Genomic DNA, 23,730 nt, shown 5'->3' on the forward strand with positions numbered 1-23,730 from the left:
AGTTGCCCAAGTGAAAACGCCAAATATCAACAGGGTCATTACAAACAATAAAACAATTCATGAACTTTAAATTTTTTCTTTATTCAATAAATTAAAGCTTACTTATTTTGTTGTTATAAGTAAGCGACGGCACCGCAGCGTGCTACCGTGCAAGTCGCCACGGCTCCCGTTTAACTGAAATTTCGCCACTAAAACCACTAACTTGGTACCTTGGTACCGCCAGTGTCGCATCTAATGCCCCACTAACGGTACCACGTCCTCTCACAAATAAAAATCATATCAATTCATGATTAGAGTATTATATCTTCAAATCCGTCTCAAAATGTCATCAAAATGTTTTGAAACCTGCGCTATGCGACCATGTTGTACGTTCAGATGGACCGTTCTATATCTGCACTACTACAACTATACAGGGGATGATTATTTGATCGAGGGACGTATTCAGACTGCTTAGCAATCGTTTGCCTCATGTATAAACGCAGACCTATAACCGAAAACCCGGTTATTCATTTCAAAATTTTAGATGATCGGTTATTGTAACGTTAGCTAGAAATCAAAAAATCATCGGAAGATTAGCTACACACACATTTGTAAGCAATTTAAATACGCCCCTCGTCCAAACTACCAGTCCATATTAAATAAACATTTCACATTAGTAACTTTAAACATGCATCTATACTTTAATTAATTTGTCCACTCTGAACACTCACGTCGCCGGTCTAAAACAATGGGTTTATAATACTATAGAATTAAAAGGCATAGGCGTTATGTACGAAGTATAATTGCTTGAGTTTCGAACAAAGAGATTGACATACGCTTTCTGGACGGTAATACTCTACATTTGTCGTAAGGGCGTACGCAGACGTACACAGGTCGGGATCGTTATTGACCGTTAATACCGTTGTGTACGCTCGTATCGCGCGGCTATCTGAAATTATAATTGACATGCATCTAGCTCAGGTCTCAATGATGAAAAAAGAATCGCTAAAATCGCACGCGAATCGTAAAATTCATAAAAAAATATATTCGGGGAATTTTAAACACAAATGTAGTTCTTTTTTGTTTTTACACTTGTGCCAAATTCCAAAATCGTATTACAAAATGAAATCGCGATTCGGAACTAAAACGGTCGCCCTACCTATGTCCGTCCCTCGGTCTAGCTGAGTACAGACGCGGGGAATGACAATACTTCTATTATTATTTTATCAACAAAAATCCTTCTCCTCACATAAACGACGTAGTAACAAAAATGCTTACAAACACAACCGTAGACATACGTATAGACACGCACTCACACATTCATCCGATCTCACTCGCTTACATCTCAAGTGACCTAACCTAGCACCGAAAACAAGAAAACCAGATCAAATGAGGTTACTTTCCAATTTGGCCATAATGTTTCTTGCGTTCAGCGCTCGCGTCCATGATCGCCATGGAAGGAGTGGCGACTCCAACGTATGAAGTCAACTGGAAGTCAGACAGGGGAGCCGGCAGCGGGCCAAAATAATGACTATCGGTCAAAACTCGCTACACAAATGAATACATCAAAATTGTTACCCGCCGTCGACTGAATCACCTTGCTTTATAAATATAATCTTCATCAAGGGAATATTGATATCTTATGCTTGTTTTTGAAACAGTATATTCATTTGAGATTTCTAGAACATAACGATTAAAATACAAGTCGCGGACGTTTTAATCAATTTCAACAAAGTATTGAACAGGCAAAATCGGGTCTTACGATATACATTAACTTACTATTTTCTACATTTTCATATATCGTCCGTGCTTGTAAGTTATCAATGCATTTCGATGTCTTGAGATTATTAACTGTAGGTACGCGAATTCTTAGTGTCTATCTATAAATTGCCTCTCGTATGTAATCCCACTCATCAATACATTTAAGGTAAGTTACAATATTATTATCATGGTTTCACTGTCCCAACTATATAGGGAATTTTGACAAATCGTTACCGACCAGAATCAATTTTCAGACCTACAAACCTCAAATTTATGGACATTTGCACAAAAATATAAATAATTTTAATAACAATACATTGCAATGTTTTACGCGTTTACGTCATTAATTTACGCTATTTTTGCGCATAAAATCGAGTCTATTTTACTCTCTTACACGGTTTTACCACGGTTTTTATACAAAGGTAGTAGATTTAATACTATATACTAAATGGAGTTTGACAAATTCATGTTATTGCTATATGAGGAGCGGCGCCGGCGGAAAGGGCGGCGAGGGCGGCGAGGGCGGCTAGTTGTGCACGGGCGCGGAGGGCTGGTGGTGGCGCTCCAGGTCCTCCAGGCTGAGCGCGTTGGGCACGTGCACGGAGGGCAGCTTGCCGGCCGACGCGCGCGCCAGCAGCTCGGGCGAGAACCAGCGCGCCAGCTGGTTGTCGCCGCCGCCCGTGCCGCCCGCCGCGCCCAGCTCTGCAACACCCACACCGTACATAACACTCCACCTCTCACTTCTCTTCCTTACAATTTACGTCTATAAATGGTAGTCATTATTTCCTCTCTACTGATCCCTAAAGGTCGACATGCAATAGTATGGGCAAGATCAAATATTTTATCCATTAATATTACTGAGCATGCACGAGGCCAAAATTGTTAGTTTTTGTTAGTTATTATTGTAAGATCAAGCTGACAGGACTTTAAAAAGTTGTTTGCAATATTTTGATTTGTTATAATTCAGTATGGAATAGAATGGAGCTATGATACTCATTTAGAATCTTGACTGTGTGCACAATATACTAAGAATAAAAAAAAACAAACTCTTGAGCGGGATCTTAGGCTATCACAACCGCTTCAAGCAAGATACTTCTCATCAATTACTGATACTCAAAAACTGTTAGAAAAATTACATTCCAAAAATTAACTAAATAATATTCCTGTGCTATCCATAAATGATTATAATTCTATAACAAGTGCAAATATAATAAAGTATAAGTTGTTAGTAGTGTGATTGGTAGTCTACCTTGCAGATTATATTTGCTCACCGTTAAGACTCCTCTGGTGGGACTGGATGAGCAGCTTGTGTAGAGAGGTGCCGCCGGCCATGCCGCGAGCCATGTTGTTCATGTTGTTATACTATGAACAATAATTATTATCGATATAGAATACAGCTTCTATTGTCAAATGTGTGTGTTAAATAATTAAACTATGCCAAATTTCCTGAGGCAAATATCGTGGCTCTGACTATTTGAAGGCCGGAGAGAATTCGGAGAGAATTTCACGTTTTAGCCTCAGCATGGGTTCATGCAGTCTTTCAAACCGAAATAAAAAAGAGTATGCCCAAAAAGTATGGAATAATATGGAAATAATTGACCACACACTGGTTAAGAATCATGGTGATCTGTATAGTATTTATTGTTAAGTAAACTTACTGAATTTGGTACTTGTTGCCTCTGTTGGGCGTGTGGGAAGGGACGAACTCCGCCGAGCATTTGCTGTAACACAAAACACTCCATTATAGAATCGTAAATATAAATACTCAAATAACAAGTAAAATAACTAATTATGTGTAACATTTAAAGAGGTAAAACTGAAGACAGAAGAGGCTGTCTCGATTAACTCTGCGATAACCCTTTGTATTTGGGTTATTGAAAGCGGGTACAAAATAGCCTGTAGGTAGGAATAATAAAAAAATCATACCTGCTGTTGATTCATATAATGCTGCTGGTAATCATTGGGTGAAGCATAGCCGATTGTTGGCGCAGTGCCGCTTTGGTTACCCTGCAAACACATTCATCTTTTAAAGTCTTATTAAATAGCACACCGTTGCGTCACCTTTGCGTTCTCTCTTATAGACATTAATACGAGGAAAATAATGTGGCAAAGGCTGAAGCAGGCTCACCTTGACTATAGGCCTGCCCTGCGGGATCTTGGGTGGCTGCGACCACTGCTGCTGCTTTGGACTGGGTGCATCAGACTCTTTCTCTGCGGTCATCTTACGTAATACCTGGACAAACTCAATTCATTATAGACCTCTTACGTAAAACTTATTATTCTGAGCTCTGTTGTAGGATAGAATCCGTTCTTAAGCCTTAAAATATATTTAGATAAGACTACTTTGCGTAAAACTCAGTTTGATGATGTTACATAATTACGGACCGGCACTGATTGTCGACCACACCTGCACGCAATATCAGATCAGGTCGTACGCTCTAACGCAGAACTGCGGACGACATTGGGTCTCTACCACCAAACTCATTGCACAAGCTAAATCTTTTTATTTCATAGCTAGAGCAGCTATAATAATAATAATAACGTTTATTTCACTAAACCAATACATAAAGGTTCATCAAAAAAAGGTACAGTAGGTGTTGCATGTAATAGACAGTTTATTTAAAAACACCGATACCCATACCCATCCTAGGATTAAATTTTGTATTCATTGTATATCAAAAATACTGGTAACAAGTAGCGATATCTCTGTTATAAAAAATGTCAGTTGTGTACTCTATGACATTTCATTTGTTTAAAATAAAAAGTTTGTCTCTTATTTGCTTTTAGAACTTGTAGTTTTATTTCAACAGTATCAGAGCACTGTTGTTCTGTAAAATTACCGGCACGGATCTTGAGCGCTCAGCGGGAGAGTGGGGATCGCTTTGCGCATCGTAAAATAAAACGCTAATCATTTGTGCGTACTCATCGTCTTGAGGTGCATGCAGCTGGAGTAAAGAACGAATTTCAACCAATCACTCATGACGGCTATGACGCGAAGCGCTGCGGGACAATCACTGCACTTTAGTCCGCCCCGCGCCTCACTTCATGCCGCAAAAGGGACCCAAAAAATCACTTCTACGCAACTGAAGGTCAGCGCTCAAGATCCGTGCCGGTAACTTTACTATAGTTGAAAGTAGTTCGTTGGCTACATACCGAGGTGGGCGTGAAGGATATCGGCGTGGCCTGCTTGGGCTGCTGCATTTCCTGGCGGCGGCGGTAGTTCTCGCGCTGCTCCTCCAGCTTCTTCTTGATGAGCGCGTTCTGCATGATGGACTGCGTGTGCGCGGCTAACTCGCGCGGAGAGGGGATGCGGCCCGGCACGCCTGCCAGAAGGGTTCATTCATTAATTTTACATGCCTTTGTATTTGTTTCTTACCTAATACAAGGTGGTGAATGCTGATATTGTGGCTCTGGGCCTGTTGAAAAGGTACACTTCCCTGAGGACAACGTCAGTCACGTAACTTATCAAAATGCATTTCTTTTGAGTTCTATTAATTTTCTATTATCTAGGTTTTAATGGAAGAGCCAGTTGAGGTATTACGCAACGTAAACGTCAAGACCGCAAATACTTAACATCCTCAAAAATAGTATATCTGCTGTGATAAGGTTAAACAAAAGTGACACTCATAACATTTCATTAACATAGCAAATCACGCAGTAAGACCCACGGAACATAGAAAGTAAGTAAGAAATAAAAAGGAATCGGAAAGTAGACTTTTTTATGGCCCATGGTTTTTTCTATGGCCCATGGTAACAACAAATTTGTTGCTCCTCATATAGCACACGTTAAGTATACAACTTGGCGTCATGGTTAAAGCCGCCTTTGTCGTGTTGTCGTAGCTATACTTCCAACTTCCTAAATAGTCAAAGATAAATAGTTGAAGTGAAACATATACTACCTGGATGGTGCACGCCTAGCGTGTTGGGACTGGTGGCCATAATAGGCGACACACAGAACGCTGCGTCCGTGAGAGAAACGACACGACATTGTTAGATTATTAGTAATTTTACAAGTCTCGAAAAGGCTGATCAAAATTTGTTGTTAAAGGTTGTCTGCTTATCAACTTTCTTTCTATGCCTAGACAGACTAGAAAGCCAGACTAGAAACCTTCCCTCAACACAGGGCTAGTATAAGTTAATAAATGTTGTCTCATACGGAGTCTTCAAGACACCGTCTAAATGTATATGCAAGACACTGTCTTACAAATACATTTAGATGTTAATAAAGTTTTTTTTTTAATTACTTGACCAAGAAATATTGTTGACAAGTTGACAGTCAGTTTGACAACATACAAATAAATCGGCCTTTCAGACACAGAACGAATGTTATTGTCAAGTGTGTATATCAGGCTGGCAGATAGTAAGTTGTGTAGCGGCTGACCTTGGTGCGGCAGCGGCGACAGGCGCAGCGGCTGGTGGTGAGGGGGGACCACCAGGTGACCTGCGCCTGGCAGCGGGGACTCGCCCATCTGGGGGACAATTATAATACTACATATATTATTATGTTCATCATCATCATCATCATCATCAGCCTATCGCAGTCCACTGCTGGACATAGGCCTCTCCAAGAGCACGCCACTGATTATTATGTTAAAAACTATGAATTTAACATTGAAACCTGACGTTATCGGAGTTCAAACGGCGTTTAGCCCAGCATGAAATATATAAAAAAAAGCCTGACCTACGTGTTCAAGTAAGAAATGAACTTGATTTTAAAGCTAAGAACCTGGTAGGCTGACGTGTTTGAGCAAAACAAACACTATCATACTTGGTGCATCAGGTTTAGGGTTAGCTGTACATTACTGAAAAACTATCATTGAAATCTTATCATTCTCTCATGTCGCCGTTCACTATACTTGTGTTGCGTGACTTTTAAACCCAATTTTCACGTGCTTAAAACCACGATGAAGTACGATACATTCATTTACACATTTCCTCCATTCTAAACCAACAGAAGCCGCTGATTAACTTGTCATCGTATTAGCGGTATCATAGCGGTAATATCATAGTCTTTCTTTACCTACACATAGCTGCATAGTGTACCTGTCTCTGGTGTTGGTGCAGCCGCAGTATGGTGAGCAGGACCTCCCGGTGTCGGCTCTGCAGGCCGGGGTTGCTGAGCTGCTGCATCAGGTGCTGCGCCGTTATCTCGCCAGTCTTCAAGCCTATAACGTTCATATTCGATCAACAACTAATTCTTTACATCGCGGTCCACTGCTGGACAGGGAAACCTTCATATTACGATACTGATTTCAAAATTAAGTTAGATGTGACGTCAAACAATTAGACTAAGAGGATTCTTGGTGCTTTGTACAAAAAAGGAGTCTAAATCCTAAGTTTAAACAGTACAAACAGGCTTAAATAGTTCACTAGCTTTTGCCTCCTTACGCGATCTTCCCTCGTGAAGTCGGATTGTCGTACCTTTAATAACTATTTCCGCACGCTGATTTTTTTAATTCTGGGTACTTATTGGCAGGTAATTAGCTGGGCAAGATGTCAGCTGTCTTGTCTATGTCAAGAGTTCAAACCCAATTGTCTTTAAGTTTGGAACGCCTTAGTAATTAGCGACAGTGCTGTGTGTTGTACTGACCGCGAACGATGGCCTGTGCCTCAGGCCGCTGTAGCAGCTCTCTGTCGGCGGGCCCCAGCCCCCCCATCTCGCCGCCGCCCGCGGCCGCTTGCTGTTGCTGTTGCTGCTGCTGGTGTTGCTGCATGAAATGGAAACCCATAGATAGATGGCTCTAATTACACTAAGGGCCGATTTTTCAATCGCCAGATAATTTTTATCTGACGAATAAGTTTGACGCTTTGACAGCTTTTGTATAGAAAATATGTCAAACGGCCATATTTATTCCTGAAAATGGGTCTATTTTTTTAACTACGTGTTTCAGTTGAACGGTTTCATCGTCTCGCGTTTTCTTTTCGTTGTGTCTGTTTAGTTTCTACAATCTCTCCGAATAAAAGGTTTGAATATACTTGAATGTTTGTGAAAGCGACACGTGGATTAAAATCTTATCCTGCTTTAAGATATTTAATCCTTGTGTCGCTTTAAAACTGAAATTTCATTCTCTAAAATGTATAATGTATCATACATTTTAGAGACTGGATGAATACGGCTTTTCGTCTTTTATGAATGATTTACCTGCACTTGCAAGAGCTTGTATAGGAGCTCCTGCGGTATGTGCGGCTGTTGTTGTTGCTGTTGTTGCTGCTGTTGCTGTTGTTGCTGCTGCTGCTGTTGTTGCTGCTGCTGTTTTTGTTGCTGCTCCATACTCTTATTTAACATCTAAGTGAACATGGTGGTAAAATAATTAGTTAAGAATAATTATTGTAAGCAAAGATTGAGGAAAGTGAACTTGAAGGAACAAAAAATAATAAACAAACATTAACAGTAAATGGTGCTAAAAAGGCATTTGTGTATGGTTATATCCCACGGAACTGGTAGGTTGAGACTGCGTAGCAAAAGAAAATCATTTCATTTAACATCTATATATTGATGAAGTGATTATATTGGATCCTCAAAACACAACTCCACACAGAGTTCTGCTAAGCTAGTGATAACCTTTCTATTTTTCTATTTATTCCCTAACAGGTATACAGGATTTTACATGAGGTCCATGGGTGATCCGAATTAAACGACAGGTATGCTACAGAGGGTGATGATGGGCCCGTGTGTAGTAGTACATATAGATAGTTAGTGTGTGTACCTGCAGCAGACTCATGGGCTGCGGCATGGGCGCGCGCGGGGCCGGCTCGGGGGCCGCCGCCACCGCGTGGCCGCCCGACACCTGCGCCAGCTGCGGGGGGGGGACTCAATGACATGTACGCCCAGCTAATGCTGATCATACACATGAACATTCTCCACTCAGAGAACAAAGCGCCGGTTAATTAAATGTACTCTATTTAGGTAAGCAATTTTAGTGTTTTTTTTTTAAACACACATTAAAAAATAAACCATTTGAGGTGCCATAAATTTATATTTGCTTTGGTAATATTTTAAATATTTTTTTACAAGTTAACTAAATTGTAACTATTATTACTTTGCAGAAATGAACACAGGTTAATAAAATAATATACTCACGAGTCGTTTGAAGGCAGTGAGATCGTGATCAGGTACATTGTGATGCTGCTGCTGCTGCTGCTGCGTGTGCTGTGGCCGCAGCCGCGCTTCTAGCTCTTCCAGACTGTGAACCTTGCCGCCCACGTGGTTCACCTCTGAAACAATTGAAAAGCACGTTAGTATGTGCCGGTGTGGGTCTGTGTGCGTGTAGGTGTGTCTCTGCATGTCTGTATATACTCATGTGCGTGTGTGTGTAGGTCTGCCATCATAACTAAGAGTGCAGAGAGTAATCAACATTTTTTATTTTTTTCTGTACATGAAAAACTAATATTCATAAAAAAACATAAGACAAAACAATGTTTTTTACGTAATGAGTTACGTTGTACTTGCATTAAATCTGCTTAAATTGCGTTTATGTGTTTATGTGAAAACCGCCATTTTGCGATTACTGTACTCTTAGTTATGACGGTGTATGTAGAGGCGTGTGTGCGTGGTGTGGTGGCAGTACCGGGTCGGTGTTCGTGGTTGGCGTTGGCCCGCAGCAGCAGCTCGAACAGCGAGGCGGGCGGCGCGGCGGGCGGCGCGGCGGGCGGCGCGGCGGGCGGCGCGCGCGCGGCCGGCGCGATGGGCGCGAACACGTGCGCCTCGCCCGCGCCCGCCGTCTCCGACCGACCGTTGTCTAGCTCTACAACATCCAAACAAGTCATTTAATAATTTTAAATCGTGAGCTAGTAGTGTAGCCACTGCGGGATAGGTCGCGGTTGCACGGGGAGCACGTGTTCGCCTGTCTGGATCAGTTTGATAGCAGCGTCCCATAATCCCCGATATAGCAGAAAGCACGCAGAACTGATAATGGGCAGTAAACACTAACAAAATCGCGAAAAGCCTTTGCGCTCAATGTTTGTGCTCATCCTCTATATGTATAGGAGATCTTGGGACTATCATAACCCATATACGGATAATTCGAAAACAAGAAGCGGCCGATATATTTTAATTTAATTTAATTTACGTTTTATCACGCTACATTTTATTTCATTCACGAACCCGATTTTTTCTTTAGTATTTCAATATTTTATTCCATTCTAAGTCCAGGGAAACATTTAGATTTGAATTTTTCAAGACACTTTTTTGTTGTGACAGGTGCATTTATAAAAATATACTTTGAAAGAGTACAGTGCGCATATAGTTGGTTATAAGGGTGGTATCAGGAGAGTAAGTAGTGTACACGAGGTGGGTATAGAGATATCGATCTTGCGGAGACGTGATTGACAGAATATCCTAATTATTGTATTGGCTGACTGATATACGAAGTTTATTAGGGCAGTTGGTATAAAATAATGAACTCACCGTCCACCATATTATGCAGCAGCCGCTCGTAATGCTTGGCATCGTTGGTGGGGCTCTCGCGACGGAACCATCGACTGAACCGGCTGCCGCCCTCCGACTCGCCACCGCCGTTCTAGACGATAACAAGAGTGTTAATGGAATCTACATTACAATGCTATACAAGTAAGAGACTGGATTTAAAACTGCAACTTGAATTAAATTACACATAATCATATACTGTGTTGATATGAAATACAGAAGAATAGGAATTTAATCCTTGTGTCGCTAGGCGTAGCAGAAACATTCAAGTAAGATGCAACGACACCAAAGCTTAGGACAAGCATTCATGACTCTCACAAATGCTCGTCCTACGCGAGGATCGAAATCGCAACACTGAACGCAATGGCTCTGGCGTGGTGACCTCAAATCTCTCGTCTCTTTCCTCGATTTTGTGGATACCGTACCGAATTTCTTCTCTGTTAGGAAAGCAGAAATGTCCGAGAGACGGTTAGCGGGGAATTATATACATTTTTTAACAAGTTCGACTTACAGTGAGCACGTCAGGTATAGAGTCGAACTTGAGGAACTCGTCGAGGTTGAACTCCGGCTGGTCGTTGTTCGGCGCCGGCTCTTCGCTCTTGGACTCCACGCCCGAGTCCTTATCCTGTACGACAAACATTACAATTAACAATATTGCTTTCAAATGTGGTGATGATATACAACTATAGAAACAACACCAATACGAGTGAATAAATGTGGCAAGTACTAGATATGTTGGTGATAATGCCAGAAGCTAAAAGCAAGAAACAAGGTTACAATGAATATAACATTAATGACATGGTATTTCTTAAATATAAGCAATAATACATTTGTAATTAATTAAACTTAGTCATATTTAATATGAATTACTTAAATATATTGCAGAGTTCTAATTAGACAATGCTCAAACCTTCCCTATACGGGTAGAGGTCTGTGACCAGCAGTTTGATGTATACTTGCTGGTATTATTATATTATACATAATAAATTATTATATATCTAGCTGTAACAGGTGTTAACTAAAATTAAATAATCAAAACAATAATACTACATGCTAAATAATATTAAATGATGTTCATAATAGACAAAAGTCGAGTTTCTAAAAGACTGATAAGTATGACAAATACAAAAAAATGCATCATCATCAATATTTAAGACTGTGTTGATAATAGTTGTGATGTAATGTATTAATCCCAATTACGCAAGCTGTTCTCAACAGAAAAGCATCTACAGAAAGGTTACAATGGCCTTGCAACAATTATTGATTTAATTATTATTGGATCTCCAACAAATGGTACACATAAACAGGCAAAAATAATAGTGTAATAGTGTATATGTGAACTGCTATAGAGATCTACGAGTATTACTCGCTTGCCTTGATAGTTAAGTAAAACGGTCATATGATAAGCCTTTCAGAAACACGGCGACAATATTTTATTACTAAACTTGCAACTATAAATTATTATCATTGTATAATAGCAAACTCGTTGCTTTTTCGAGTTAGGTAATACGCTGACAGAGTTAATATAAGTTTATTTGTACAAATAAATGATGGCAAACGTACATTGCTGGTGTTAGCCGAGTCGTTGTTGGGCTGCGCGATGGGTGACGAGGTCTCCCGCCACCGCTCCGGCGCCGGGGACCGCGACCCGCCGCTGTTGTTCCACTTCTGACAACGTACCAACTATTTAGTTATACTCAATATGCTGTTATAATCATTTTCTTCATGTTTTTCACAAGCAAGCACTGAGCCGAAAGTGTAGGTAAACTGCCAGAATAAGCTGGCTTTTCGTTATTACGATCTGGAAATCCTATTTGGCCTATTTAAAGTGTTTTAAGTTAGATATAACTTTAAAGTATTACAAAAACCATGGCAAGCTTTTCAACGTATTTGCTTATGTCCTTTTTTTACGTGTTAATAACAATATAAAGTTTTAAAGATACATATTTGTAGTTTATTTTCATTTTCTGTAAGAAAATACTATATCTACTACGTCCTGAATTGAGATCTTGTTAAAAATACCATATTCTTTGTGAAAATTGCTAAATTAAGTTAAGTTTATATAAGAAAACACCGAAAAAACTTTCATTTGCATGCAAATTGAAAAACAATGTTGGCAGAGATCACATTGATATCACATCTAACATTGACATGTATCTTGTCATTACCAATCTAAAAACTAGAAATATTTTATACACAAAACAATTATACCTATAAATTAAAAATATAATAACGGGATAGTCAGCTGTTAAAACACATGAAAAAGGTTACTAAAAATATATGTCCGGGCTCTTACATACAGACAAATTAGTCTAACTTTCTTGCAAATAATCTGTATAATAATAAACTTTATATTAACCTCAGTCTCTTTATTGTTCGCAGTGCCATTCTTCTTGGGTGGGTCGTCGAAACCGCGCAGTTCAATCGTCTCCAGCTGAGATGTGGGCCCTCCGCTAAACCTGTTGATGAAACATAAATGTGAGTTAAGTATTAGCATGTAATCAATACCCAATCAGTCCCTTTATAAGCCTTTTCCTATAAATTTTGCTTTCTGCAATTTTATTACATAAGAAATCATAACATATGTTGTAAACTTTTGGGAGGGTTGTGTTCATAAGCAGACCGCTTATTCAATTCGTAATTTCTCATCTTAGTTTAACTGTTAATGTCTCTTTATAATAACTTTTAACATGAAGACGCATTGTAAGACTGGTAGATTTTATATATTTCGGCAATACAACTAATTGCAATTAAGTCTAGACACAAGTAGTAATGACTAGTATCTCTACACACCTTATACAAGGTATTGTGCTAGAGTATTGTGTGTTAGTCTCACCATTCGGGTTCGTCTTCTTTCTCGTGTCGTCGGTTAGAGTAGCGACCACCAGACCTCCGGTTGTCCTCTCTGAAATAACAATAATAGTGTTTGATACAACTGTATTTATATATCCGGGTATTGCAACATCTGGCGGTGCAAATGCTAATGCAAACTCCAAGCATGCCTTGAGAAATACCATCCTATAAGCTGAAACTCGCCTGTCAACAAATACACATAATTATGCGGCTGTGGTATATAATTCGGTCTGAAGAGAAGGGACTCATCTCATTATAGACGGTTATACCACCATCATTAGTTATACAGACAGGCATCTGCCCTAACGGTCCCCAATGAGGCACCCAATGCCTCACATTATAATTTGGGTATCTCAAATAGTTCTGAGCTAGTATCTAACAATAACAGTTGGTAACTATCTTACACCATAGTGTCCCATAACACCAGACTATATCATTGTTTAAAGAGTCTTCCTGGACATTCAAACTTTTGAGAGTAATTTATGATAATATTGTTAGATGTATACCTGTCTCGCATCTTCTCATTGATGAATCGATCGTCCCGTTCCCTCTTAATATCAGAGGAGTAGGAGTCTCTACCAAATGAGCGTCGCTCGAACCTGTTAACAACAAATTAGAAATTAGTTCTCAATATTATACACTATAGGTACATATTAAACACTTATTTTTTCAAGGCAATAAACATTTTGAAGTGTCAGCCTTGTCCGACGTCTATCAGTCAGTCAAACTTGTATCTTATGTAGGAGGCATTACTTATAAGAATAAAATGTTAATAATATTCTGTTTAAATGAAAATAAGGAAAAATGTAGTCAGCGATTGTACAATGGAGGCCAAAGCTTACAGACGTCCATCACCTGTCGCTGTCAAGATGTTCTGGGCCATGAAGTAACGAATTAACGAAAAATTTATACATTTTTCGTATAAATATTTAGTTTTTTTTTTACAAAAATATTAATTTTTTTTTCTGGCCGGTCAGTCGAAAAACGTAGTTCGTAAATAAGCCGTGTTCATAGCCGTTTGTTGACGCGATCAATTATTTTAAGTTACAAGATACTACATATATACTAATTCCGTTGGACTGTGGGGAATAGGGGGCGGCGTTTTAGTATAGTAAAGATCGATATTTGTAACAGCTTTGAGCTTTTCGATCTCAGCTTAGGTCCAGAGCAAAGAGCTTCCGGTAAGTACAGTATACTACTCGTGTGATCTGCTGCAACTACACAAATAGCGAGTTTGGGAAAGCTGTGTAAAGCATATGCGACCAGCCATGCTCATCGAAGCCTGTGGTCCGTTGTTCTTTGGGTCTGCCTCTTGCGTGTTACAATAGTCAGTGGTAAGCTGATAGTCTGTCGTTACCTGTCGTTGTTGGGCCGGCTGTGCTCCCTGTCCCGCTCGCGCTCGCGCTCCCGCTCGCGCGGCGGGCGGTAGGGCTCGGCCCCGCGGTACTCGCCCTCCTCCCACGCGCCCGCCGGCACGTCGCGCACCATGATGCGCCCGGAACCGATGCGGCGCCCGCCTGACGGGGAATAAAGGAGTTAATAAGGTCATTTTTAGTATAAAGTGGTGGTCATAAGGGTTCAATAAACACAAAACAATAAGACATTAGATGAGAAAGAAAAGATCTCATTTAATAAAAAAAATTGTCGTGCACATTAGGCCTCGTAAATGCGAGCAGCATATCAGTGTCAAAAGAAGCAATTAATACTATTAACTAAAACTGTTGTATAAGCGGCAGTTGTCAGCGTTACCGACCTAATCGATCGATTACACAAATACTTGTCCAACGCGGGGATCGAACCCGTGACAAGTCGTGCACAGATTGTTTGTTCTGGTAACCTATAGCATTCGGTTAACCACGTAGTCAAAAAAGTAGTAGTAAAGTGCGGCTCATGTGTAGGTACTGTATGCAGTGTGTGTGACGTGCGCACCTTGGTCGGTGGTCTTGGCGGGCACGGGCGCGGCGGCGGGCGGCGAGTCGGGGCGCGCGCGCGGCAGGTGCGGCGCGGCGGCGGCGGGCGGCGCGGCGGCCGGCGCCCCGCAGCCCGACGTGAACGAGCGCCGCTGCGGGGACAGCACGATGCCGCCGCCGCTCGGCTCGCTCTCCTTGCGCACGCGCTCGCGCGGGTCCGCCGAGCGACGCTCGCGATCGCGGTCGCGACCGTACACGCCCTACAGGAATAAAATATAACATGTTAACTATTTTACATATTTATCTATTGAAAATAACTTTTTTTTACATAATTTGTTGAGTGAAAAGTCAGAGTCTGTTGAATATTCGATCGCAACGCCGTGTTTGTTCATCTGTACGTTTGTTTTCCAAAAAATATTATTGTCATTCAATTAAAAATATTTTGAAATTGTTTTGGAGAAATTTTTGCTCAGCATTGGAACTATTTGGAACAGAGAACATAATTTTTTATAAATCTAATTTTAATTGTTTTCAGAGTTCACGAGAGTTATAAAGATAAATTACCTTATGGTTCTCATTGGGCGCGTCGCCTCTCGCACCTCGGTCTTCCTCGTTCGGCGAATCAGAGCGTCTCTTCAGTACCCTGGTATAGCAAAATTACAATAAGTTAATCTGGTATGAAAACAAGCAAAGTATTATTTAGCTTTTTTACTGGTCAATCTAAACTACATAATTACTGCATAGGGATAACTTAATAAAAACGAAAGAAATCCGGAAGGCAGTGGCTCAGATCAGTGGGACAGTAGGTACAGATACTTAAAAGTTTTAAACGATAAAAGGTGTTATCGTGCAACATCCCTGCCACCTCCTCAATAAAAGATCTCCATCTATTTTCAATAGTGAACGATAGTCTGAGTGGATAGTTGTGATGATCTACTCACAGCGCCAACGCCTCACAGCCAGCGAACGCGTTCTCGAGGTTGCGCTTCACGAGCGGCGAGTTCCGCAGACGCACGAGCTGCTCGCGCGTGTACTGCAGCGGCTTGCGCGCGGGCCCCACCGCCAGCACGGCGGGGTCGCCGCCGCCGCCGCCGCCTCCCACGCCGCCGCCGCCCGTAGACACGCCGTTGTCCTCACCTAGGAATAGTAAAAACTCGTTAATTACAACTTATTCGATTACTAGTTACATTAAAGTGCCTTGCAGTTTGTTTGCACGTGGTGCATGTTCAATTCCAACGCAGGTAAGTAATAATGTTACTTTTTCAAAGTTAGAGCTTTTTCTTATCATTCTAATGCAGTACTGACAAACGGTGAACTTAAACAGCAGTGAACTAGCGTGGAGATCAATACTCAAACCTTCTCTATCAGTGATGTGTCTCACTGCTAGGCACAGATAAAGACATAGGTTGATATTATATAAGCGATTCAATGAATAAATGAAGACGAATAAGGCGAATTTAAAAAAACACAATGCAATAGTATTATAAATAATAGTTTCTTTGGGAATAACCCTTATTGATGTTTTGAACAAATGTCTATCAAAAAATCTATTTAATGACTGTCAAAGATAGTTGTTCTACTTCAACTTAATCACGAATGCTTTCTGAAGTTACATTGTTAAAAATAGGCTTCGCTCTGAATGTCAAAACCATAGAAATGAATAAAACTGTTGACCAGTTAAAATATAGAGAGTGGGAGTTTCTAAATTATGCAATTAAACTCATGTCAACCAAAGTGGAGTTCTTAATTTTATTATATTATAAGTCGGGTAGTTCTCTCAGTAAATAGCATATAGTTAAGGCTTGGGCTCTCGCCAGTCAGCTGGTATCACAACCGGGCCACGACAGTCCTCAAATAGACGACAACAATAGTCTATATATAAAACCGTCGCTAAGAGCATCACATCTAGCTGCACGTAAATACTTTCTTGTGCAATTAATACGCTAACGAGACTATTACACGAATTCGAGACACTTTGCTTAAGAAATATTAGTAGTATTTGGAAATTAATGGAAGCGGTAATACTTCTTTACATTCCCTTCCGAAAAACTAAAACGACTCCCGTACTAGGGAATTTATTCCTCGTGATGTGGAAGGTTTCAAAAATATTCAAGTCACATGCACACAAAGAACCAGATTCAGGACAAATATTTGTGGATCTCACAAAAGCTTGTCGCGCACAGTAGATTCGACGGTCAACACCTATCCGTGCAGCCGAATTATAATCCTAAATTCAAAGGTTATCAAATCTCGGATGGTGTTAGTAGTATTCATACTTTCTAAATGTCAACTAATTATTCGAAATTGAAACCTCTGAAATAAGAAGTTAAATTAAGGAAGAAAATAACTCTGTGAGTTTGTGATGTCGTAAGCAAGGGGTAAATTTGGGACAAAAATAAAAATTTTGAAAATAATTCAGTCAATAGAAAGCAGAGTTAATGGTGAGGGTATTTATTCACAAGAAAATATCGTCCTACGTAGTGAGCACGCTTCAGACATGATTCTGGATATAAATCTTTGATAAAATACTAAAATTAATATTGAATTCACAAGGTATGTAAGGTACCTTAATAAACAATAGATGCACCGGATGATATCATAATCCTTCAAACGTTATTTTGTGCAATACGTGCAATAACTTTAAGTCTACCAAGTACGCGAATACTGAGGGCTATACATATCATAGATTCAATTTTTAAATTGATGTGTACTAGAGAAATATGATGCGATTTAAGGGTCCTTTAATTATAATTAATGTGAAAATACTACTATTGACGTTGTGCCGAAGAAGTAAAGTGAAAAATAGGTAAAACGTAAAGGACGTTAGTTATGGTTATTCACTCTAGTTATGGGTCCAAACACACCCTGCATTCAGGCACGGATTCAGGGCTGCTATTCATAGCATTATTGTAATAGTACCCCCATCAAAACACTATGTCACCAGGACTCAAAAAAATATTAAAAAACTTGTAACGTCATGTTTAATAAAACAAATTACGCGTAAGAAAACACGTGATATGACGTGCCAACACAATATCAGCTCGATAAGCATTACAAGTGAGGAATAATCAAATCAAAGATCACAATCTACATTTCTAATAGGCTTTAACATGTTTTAATATGTTCTAAATTACCGTCACCGCAGCATGAGGGCGGGATGTTGGCATCCGACCGATTCCGACCACGCTACTTCCCGATACGATCGAACTGGCCTAATCGCATTGCTATGATACAATGTAGTAATCAAGATCGCGTAAAGTTATATCGCAAGGATTTGAACATCGAAACTGATGCGTTAAAAATGTTGCGAAATTAGAAAGGTAGGGTACTTACGCCACGACACCCGCTTCACTCTCTTACTTGGCGGACCAGCGTGTACTTTCGGGGGCAGTTGAGCAGGAATCATTCTTATAGCACTCTGATATTTGAGGAGAAACGCGTGGACAGCGCACGAGGCTTGGGAGCCCTTCTCCGGGACAATAGAGGCTACAGCAGAGGCTGTGCTCGAGGACAGGCGCGTGCGACGCCTAGACGCCCTACTCCCGGCCCTACGCCTCCTACGACGCCCTTTCTTAAGCACCTCACCGGCCGGCGGTAACACCTCTTTAATAATCTTAACTACCATAACTGTATTGATGACACGACAATACAAAATGGCGTCCTATTACAATAAAAAACTATTTTATCCTACCAATAAAACAAAACACAAAATAACGATTGTACAAAATTTTGAAATAAATACTAATAAATAAATAAAACACTAAACTACTAATTACGCACGATAAAACTATGGATTTGTCAGAGAGACGGTTGCGCGGAAAGCGACGTCAAACTACGTTAAACTGGGATGTTACTTCCTAATAACGTATAAAGGTATATCTCGAGGCAATGAGAGCAGAAAATATATATAGTGGAAACTTAGATTTTCGCTAAACTACCGCAGACGACACAGAACGCCACAGACTCGTCTCAAAGACTGGTCTGGATCAAGCCGGCTCACAACTTCCAAACTTAATTCAAATTATGAGGGTAGTCTCAACGATTTTACTTCGCGAACAATACTTTCCGTTACGCAAATCTACCGCACATTATATTTATAAAAGGTGTTCTAGAACATTAAAATTCTTTGTTTCAAATCCTGACGTCACAAGCGCAAATATGAAAAGCAATAACGTAAAAACAAATCGTATTCGTAAATAAAATATAGAATTGATATTACGTGTGTTGTTTTTAATTAAATAAATGAATTGCAATATTCGAAGTCGGTTTTAATTAAGTTTGATAAATCCGCTTCCATTTTGGTACGGGTAAGCGTTGAATATCCTGCAGAGCGTCTGCAATGCGGCTTGCACATATACGTACGTGGTACATGCACCGTAGCGGAAACAACATTTGGCGAATACCGCGAATTACCTCGGAAAGACAATTGTGTAGAGGAGTGACGATAATTAAAGACACGTAATTTACCTTCACTGGTTAGGAAATATTTATAAAGGATAACATTATTAGCACAATGATTGAAATGCTTTTCGAAGGCCTACTAATTTAAATTTTTAAAGAATGTTTAGTATCATATTTCCCTTCAAATATTTTAATAACGTTTTATATGACACACCGTTATTGATTGATAATACCGTCATAATAGTACCTTCTTCGTTAAATATTGACCTATAAAATTTCCTGGAAATCGGCCGCCTTGACAAATAACGGCTTTATTTCTACAAAAGCTGCATTGATTAATCTTTGCATTTGTTTGGGTTGCCTTTGCAGATGGGATTATTCACTGTGATGGCCGACTATTCAGAATTCGCCAGCGTTGCGAAAATACGTTGCAGCATTCGAATTTTCGTACTACGAAACGTATCCCGAAAGGGTTTTACCAGATTTTGAAATAGGATGATTTGACGATACATTTTTACTTTAAAATTCTTTACACTTTTGGTTTAAGTAATTAAAAATGTTTAAATAATCTTAGTTTGTCTTTTGTATACAAAGGCATATATATTGATTAAATAAATTAACGAAGGTTTTCAGTGGTTTATGTATGTGATTTGGTAATCATAATTTTATTTTACATTCGAGTCGCGTGTTATTTCTGAAATGAGTTTTTACACAAAAGACACCAAGAAAAAAGAATGAACAGCCTTTTTTGAGTACAGTAAAGATTTTTTCTTTGGAAGACATGTTTTTTGTATGAGCCTATGTTGTTTCTGAAACTTTATAATGAGCTACGTATGAACCACGTAAGTGGCCTACGTAAACGTCACTTGAGCCGTGTGACGTCAGTTCCTACGCACAGTTTCACTATTGCCTCTCCAATGCATTATGAAGCATATTATTTTACGAGCCAGCGAAACTACAGCACAATATCCATGTAACAAATGTACTGATGACCGTAACTTAGAATAGAATAGAATATTCTTTATTGCACACACAATTACAGGATTTGGAAAACAAAAATAGTTACAAAGGGCACTTAGTAAATTTTTATAACGAAAGCTGGTTATATGTTACGTCTTTAGAGCCAACCAGATCCAATGTCAATTTAAAAAAGTCTTAAAGTCAATGTGTTTCTTTGTTTTTTTGTCTTTACATTGCCTTAGCTAGTACTTCTTTCATAATTATCATCTGACCATCCGTAATATAAAACATATTGTTCGAGAAAGTATTTTTCCTACATCAATGCTCGTAATCGTCCGTCAAAACAGACCTACATAATTTTGTTTTGTTTTTTTTTTACAAATCTACGGCCAATCGAGACCTCGTAAACATGTCAATTTTGCTAAACATGCGTTTACTATTGATAAAATACTATTATCTACTACAATTGCACGGACGATAAGCGATTGATTCCAACATTTTTTTATTTTATTCAGATCTTGTTGTTGTTGAAGTTACACATTAAATCAATAACTTCAGATTATTTTTACATATATTGTGGGTGGCTTCCGATTTATTGCCTACCGACTTTGTTATTCTTGTTGTCAATGATACTCAAATCAAAATCTGTGTTTGAGTTTTCGAATGTTAATGTTCTGATGCTAGATAACGAGTGAAGAATGACGTTGAAATGTGTTTATAACATCAAATCCGTGAGAATCAGTGTGTTCATAATGATATTACATTCTTTAAAGTTTTATTCGTACTTGTCACCTAGATATGATAAATCAGGATCCAAAGAGTACATCGACATCTCGATCTTATTTTAACCAATAATAATCAATTCCTAGATCCCCTGACAGCATAATATATAGTGATGTGTGCAAAACACCAAGCTAAGCCGTTAGGAGAAATTTATTATGTGGGTCAAAATATGCAATCAAAATCAATAAAGCGACGCCGGGAGCAGTTGCATACGTTGCTGTAGGTATACAAGGGGAGCTCCTCTCCTGACCTTGATCGTCCCTGCGCGTATTATTCTTGCATGCAAAATGTTAGGGCCGCAGGGATGTAGGGATCGAGATGACGTTACGCAATCGAAGGGTTTAGGGCAACGTTTAGTAACGGAAAAAGGGTTATAATGTGATATGAATCGGTTGGATTTTTGGAGGACAGTTTAAAATAAAAGAGTTTTTGGGATAAAGCAAGCTTGGAACTTGGGTTATGGGTATATCAACAGCATTTCGGCATCTTTTTTGGGAAAATCATACAAATATTTAATAATATGTATGTAAACGATTAACGAGTTATTAATGAAAGTAAAAATCATTCCCGTATAGCCCTATTAAGGGCGCTGTAGGGTGACCATTTTTTAAATACATAGCGTTCTTAAATATTGAAACATACCTAATGACCGAAAAACACGAAAGTGAAAAATATTATTCGTGCAGTTTAATTATGCTTCTCATAAAAAATAATTAATTAATTATCTTATTAAACTGGCGCCGATTTCGCGTCTTTTATTGCACCAAAAAGTTATCATTTTATAAACTTTGGTTAATATTATCGTTTCTATAAAATCTACGAACAACTATTTTGCATATACATATTTTCGCATTTTTGTTTAAGGAGTTTCTAAGACTGGTGATTTACTTAAAGACGCCGTAAAAATTATAAACTTTCTAAGTAATAAAACTCGCAATAAATATGAAGGTAGACATTGCACTAAAATGAGTTGGTTACTACTACGCAACTATAGCAGTCCTTTTCTGGTAATCTTTATGATTAACTTCCTAAATTAAATTTCATGAGTGGCCTCTCTTTCTGAATGATCACTAATCGAAGGCATTTTTCGTTCGTCATAGTAACTTGAAGTCCAATCTTAAAATACAAACAATTAAGGTATTTCCCCTCAACAAGACATGCACTAAGTGCAGCATCATTCTTTTTTAATATAGATATTTAATAATAATATGGGAATACGCTGAAAAGCTGTTCGTCGCTCACGATAAATGTGCGTTGCAACTCGTTTACAACATCACAAGCCCCACAAGTTCAGATGTTTATGCTTCCTAAGGCATATTCAATAAAAAAAAAAACTAAGAAATAAGGGTTATAAGTCAGCATTCCGGTTAGGGGATGTACGAGATTGAATGATCGAATACCAAATAACCGTTACAATCTTTGGTAGTGTGCACTTTTTTTTTAATAAAGCCTTGCAAGTGCGTTTTGGACTCGCGACATTAAGGGTGCCAACAGGCTACACAAAACCAACCAATATATCACCCAAGAAATTTATAGCCCTTCCAAGTGTTCCACCTGATGCTTTACCTCAAGTTTTCTTTTGATTTCATCGTTCTGCATCATCTTGTCCTTACATTTTTAATAGAATAGGCGAAGCATAAAACCAATCAACCTCATTACATTCACAGATATAGTTCAGTCACTTTACAACACAATTTAAAATACCGATCAATACAATGACAATACACTAGAACTACAAAAAACCATTGCCAATAAAAAAGTAAGTATTTTTTTTAAACGGCGCGTTTAGCTGCGACGCATTGTTTACGTGCAGCAGCGAGGAGTATCACAATATCACAAAGCATGATAAATACTCTGTGTCGACGGGCCAATAGCTTGACTTTACTTTAACAGACCTATTATAAATAGTCTGTAATTATAACCAGAGCTTAATAACTTTTAGTTATGTTTCAGTTCATGAACGGATAATGCAGTGTTATGCAGATTTGAATGTTTTGATTTACGAGACCCGTAATATTTTACTTACCTGCTAAATAGGTCAAATAAAGAGTAATAATTACATATTACTTGAGAAAACTGGCAGCTTTATAAAAAAGTAATGTTTGGAATATTGACTCATTCCACTTGTTGAATAACTATAGTATTGCCATGCATAAGACTCACTCTAAAAACAAAAGTAAACAAGATAATTCTTTACTCTACAACACTTTTAACCCTGTCCTTCCATTCAACTCAACAGACATCACACTATTTCAGGAGTGAAACCTAGCATTGGTCTTCTTCTACTTATTTTGTCTCCAAATGTAGGAATAACTATCATACTTATGAGATTATTCTCCCTCCATCTGTATACCCATTCTTTGTTATACTGTTTTCATAAAATTGTTTACCATATTTGTTCAAAGCTTGTCATTTCAGATGTGCAAATATTGTTAAATGCTACAAATTGCTTATACCTGGGTATACTAACTTGTGCTATAGGTCTGCAATATTCAGTTGTGTAGACTTTTCCAGCTGTTTTAAGGGTTGATCCAATCAAAGACAATGTTTAAAAATCGACTGTACAGGTAGATAGGTCACCACACGAAACGTGGGGCGCGAAGTGTCGCGGTTTCGCTTAGAATGGCATTTCTGTACCCAACATGCTATATAAACATA

At 39.0% G+C, this 23,730-nt stretch overlaps 1 protein-coding gene across 2 annotated transcripts; it reads right to left on the reverse strand.

The window, feature by feature from the left end:
* Positions 1 to 60: 60 nt before the first annotated feature.
* Positions 61 to 18,644, reverse strand: LOC113502900 (eukaryotic translation initiation factor 4E transporter-like). 2 transcript variants are annotated; one of them, XM_026884652.1, is made up of 23 exons: positions 18,262 to 18,644; positions 15,870 to 16,065; positions 15,493 to 15,571; positions 14,948 to 15,188; positions 14,376 to 14,535; positions 13,525 to 13,617; positions 13,002 to 13,070; positions 12,525 to 12,624; positions 11,729 to 11,833; positions 10,677 to 10,790; positions 10,148 to 10,259; positions 8,822 to 8,955; positions 8,448 to 8,537; positions 7,883 to 8,026; positions 7,331 to 7,448; positions 6,784 to 6,905; positions 6,122 to 6,209; positions 4,894 to 5,063; positions 3,869 to 3,973; positions 3,667 to 3,747; positions 3,399 to 3,461; positions 3,012 to 3,102; positions 61 to 2,442 (listed from the first exon to the last, which is right to left on the reverse strand). In XM_026884652.1, exons 1-23 carry the CDS (start codon positions 18,551 to 18,553, stop codon positions 2,267 to 2,269), a joined length of 2,943 nt encoding a protein of 980 aa, XP_026740453.1. In that variant the 5' UTR covers positions 18,554 to 18,644; the 3' UTR covers positions 61 to 2,266. The 2 variants fall into 2 exon arrangements, with proteins under 2 accessions (XP_026740453.1, XP_026740454.1); XM_026884653.1 differs by having other exon boundaries at positions 2,203 to 2,442; positions 4,894 to 5,027.
* Positions 18,645 to 23,730: the final 5,086 nt, after the last annotated feature.

The sequence above is a fragment of the Trichoplusia ni genome, chromosome 18 (genome assembly GCF_003590095.1).
Source record: "Trichoplusia ni isolate ovarian cell line Hi5 chromosome 18, tn1, whole genome shotgun sequence".
Classification (NCBI taxonomy): Eukaryota; Metazoa; Arthropoda; class Insecta; order Lepidoptera; family Noctuidae; genus Trichoplusia; species Trichoplusia ni.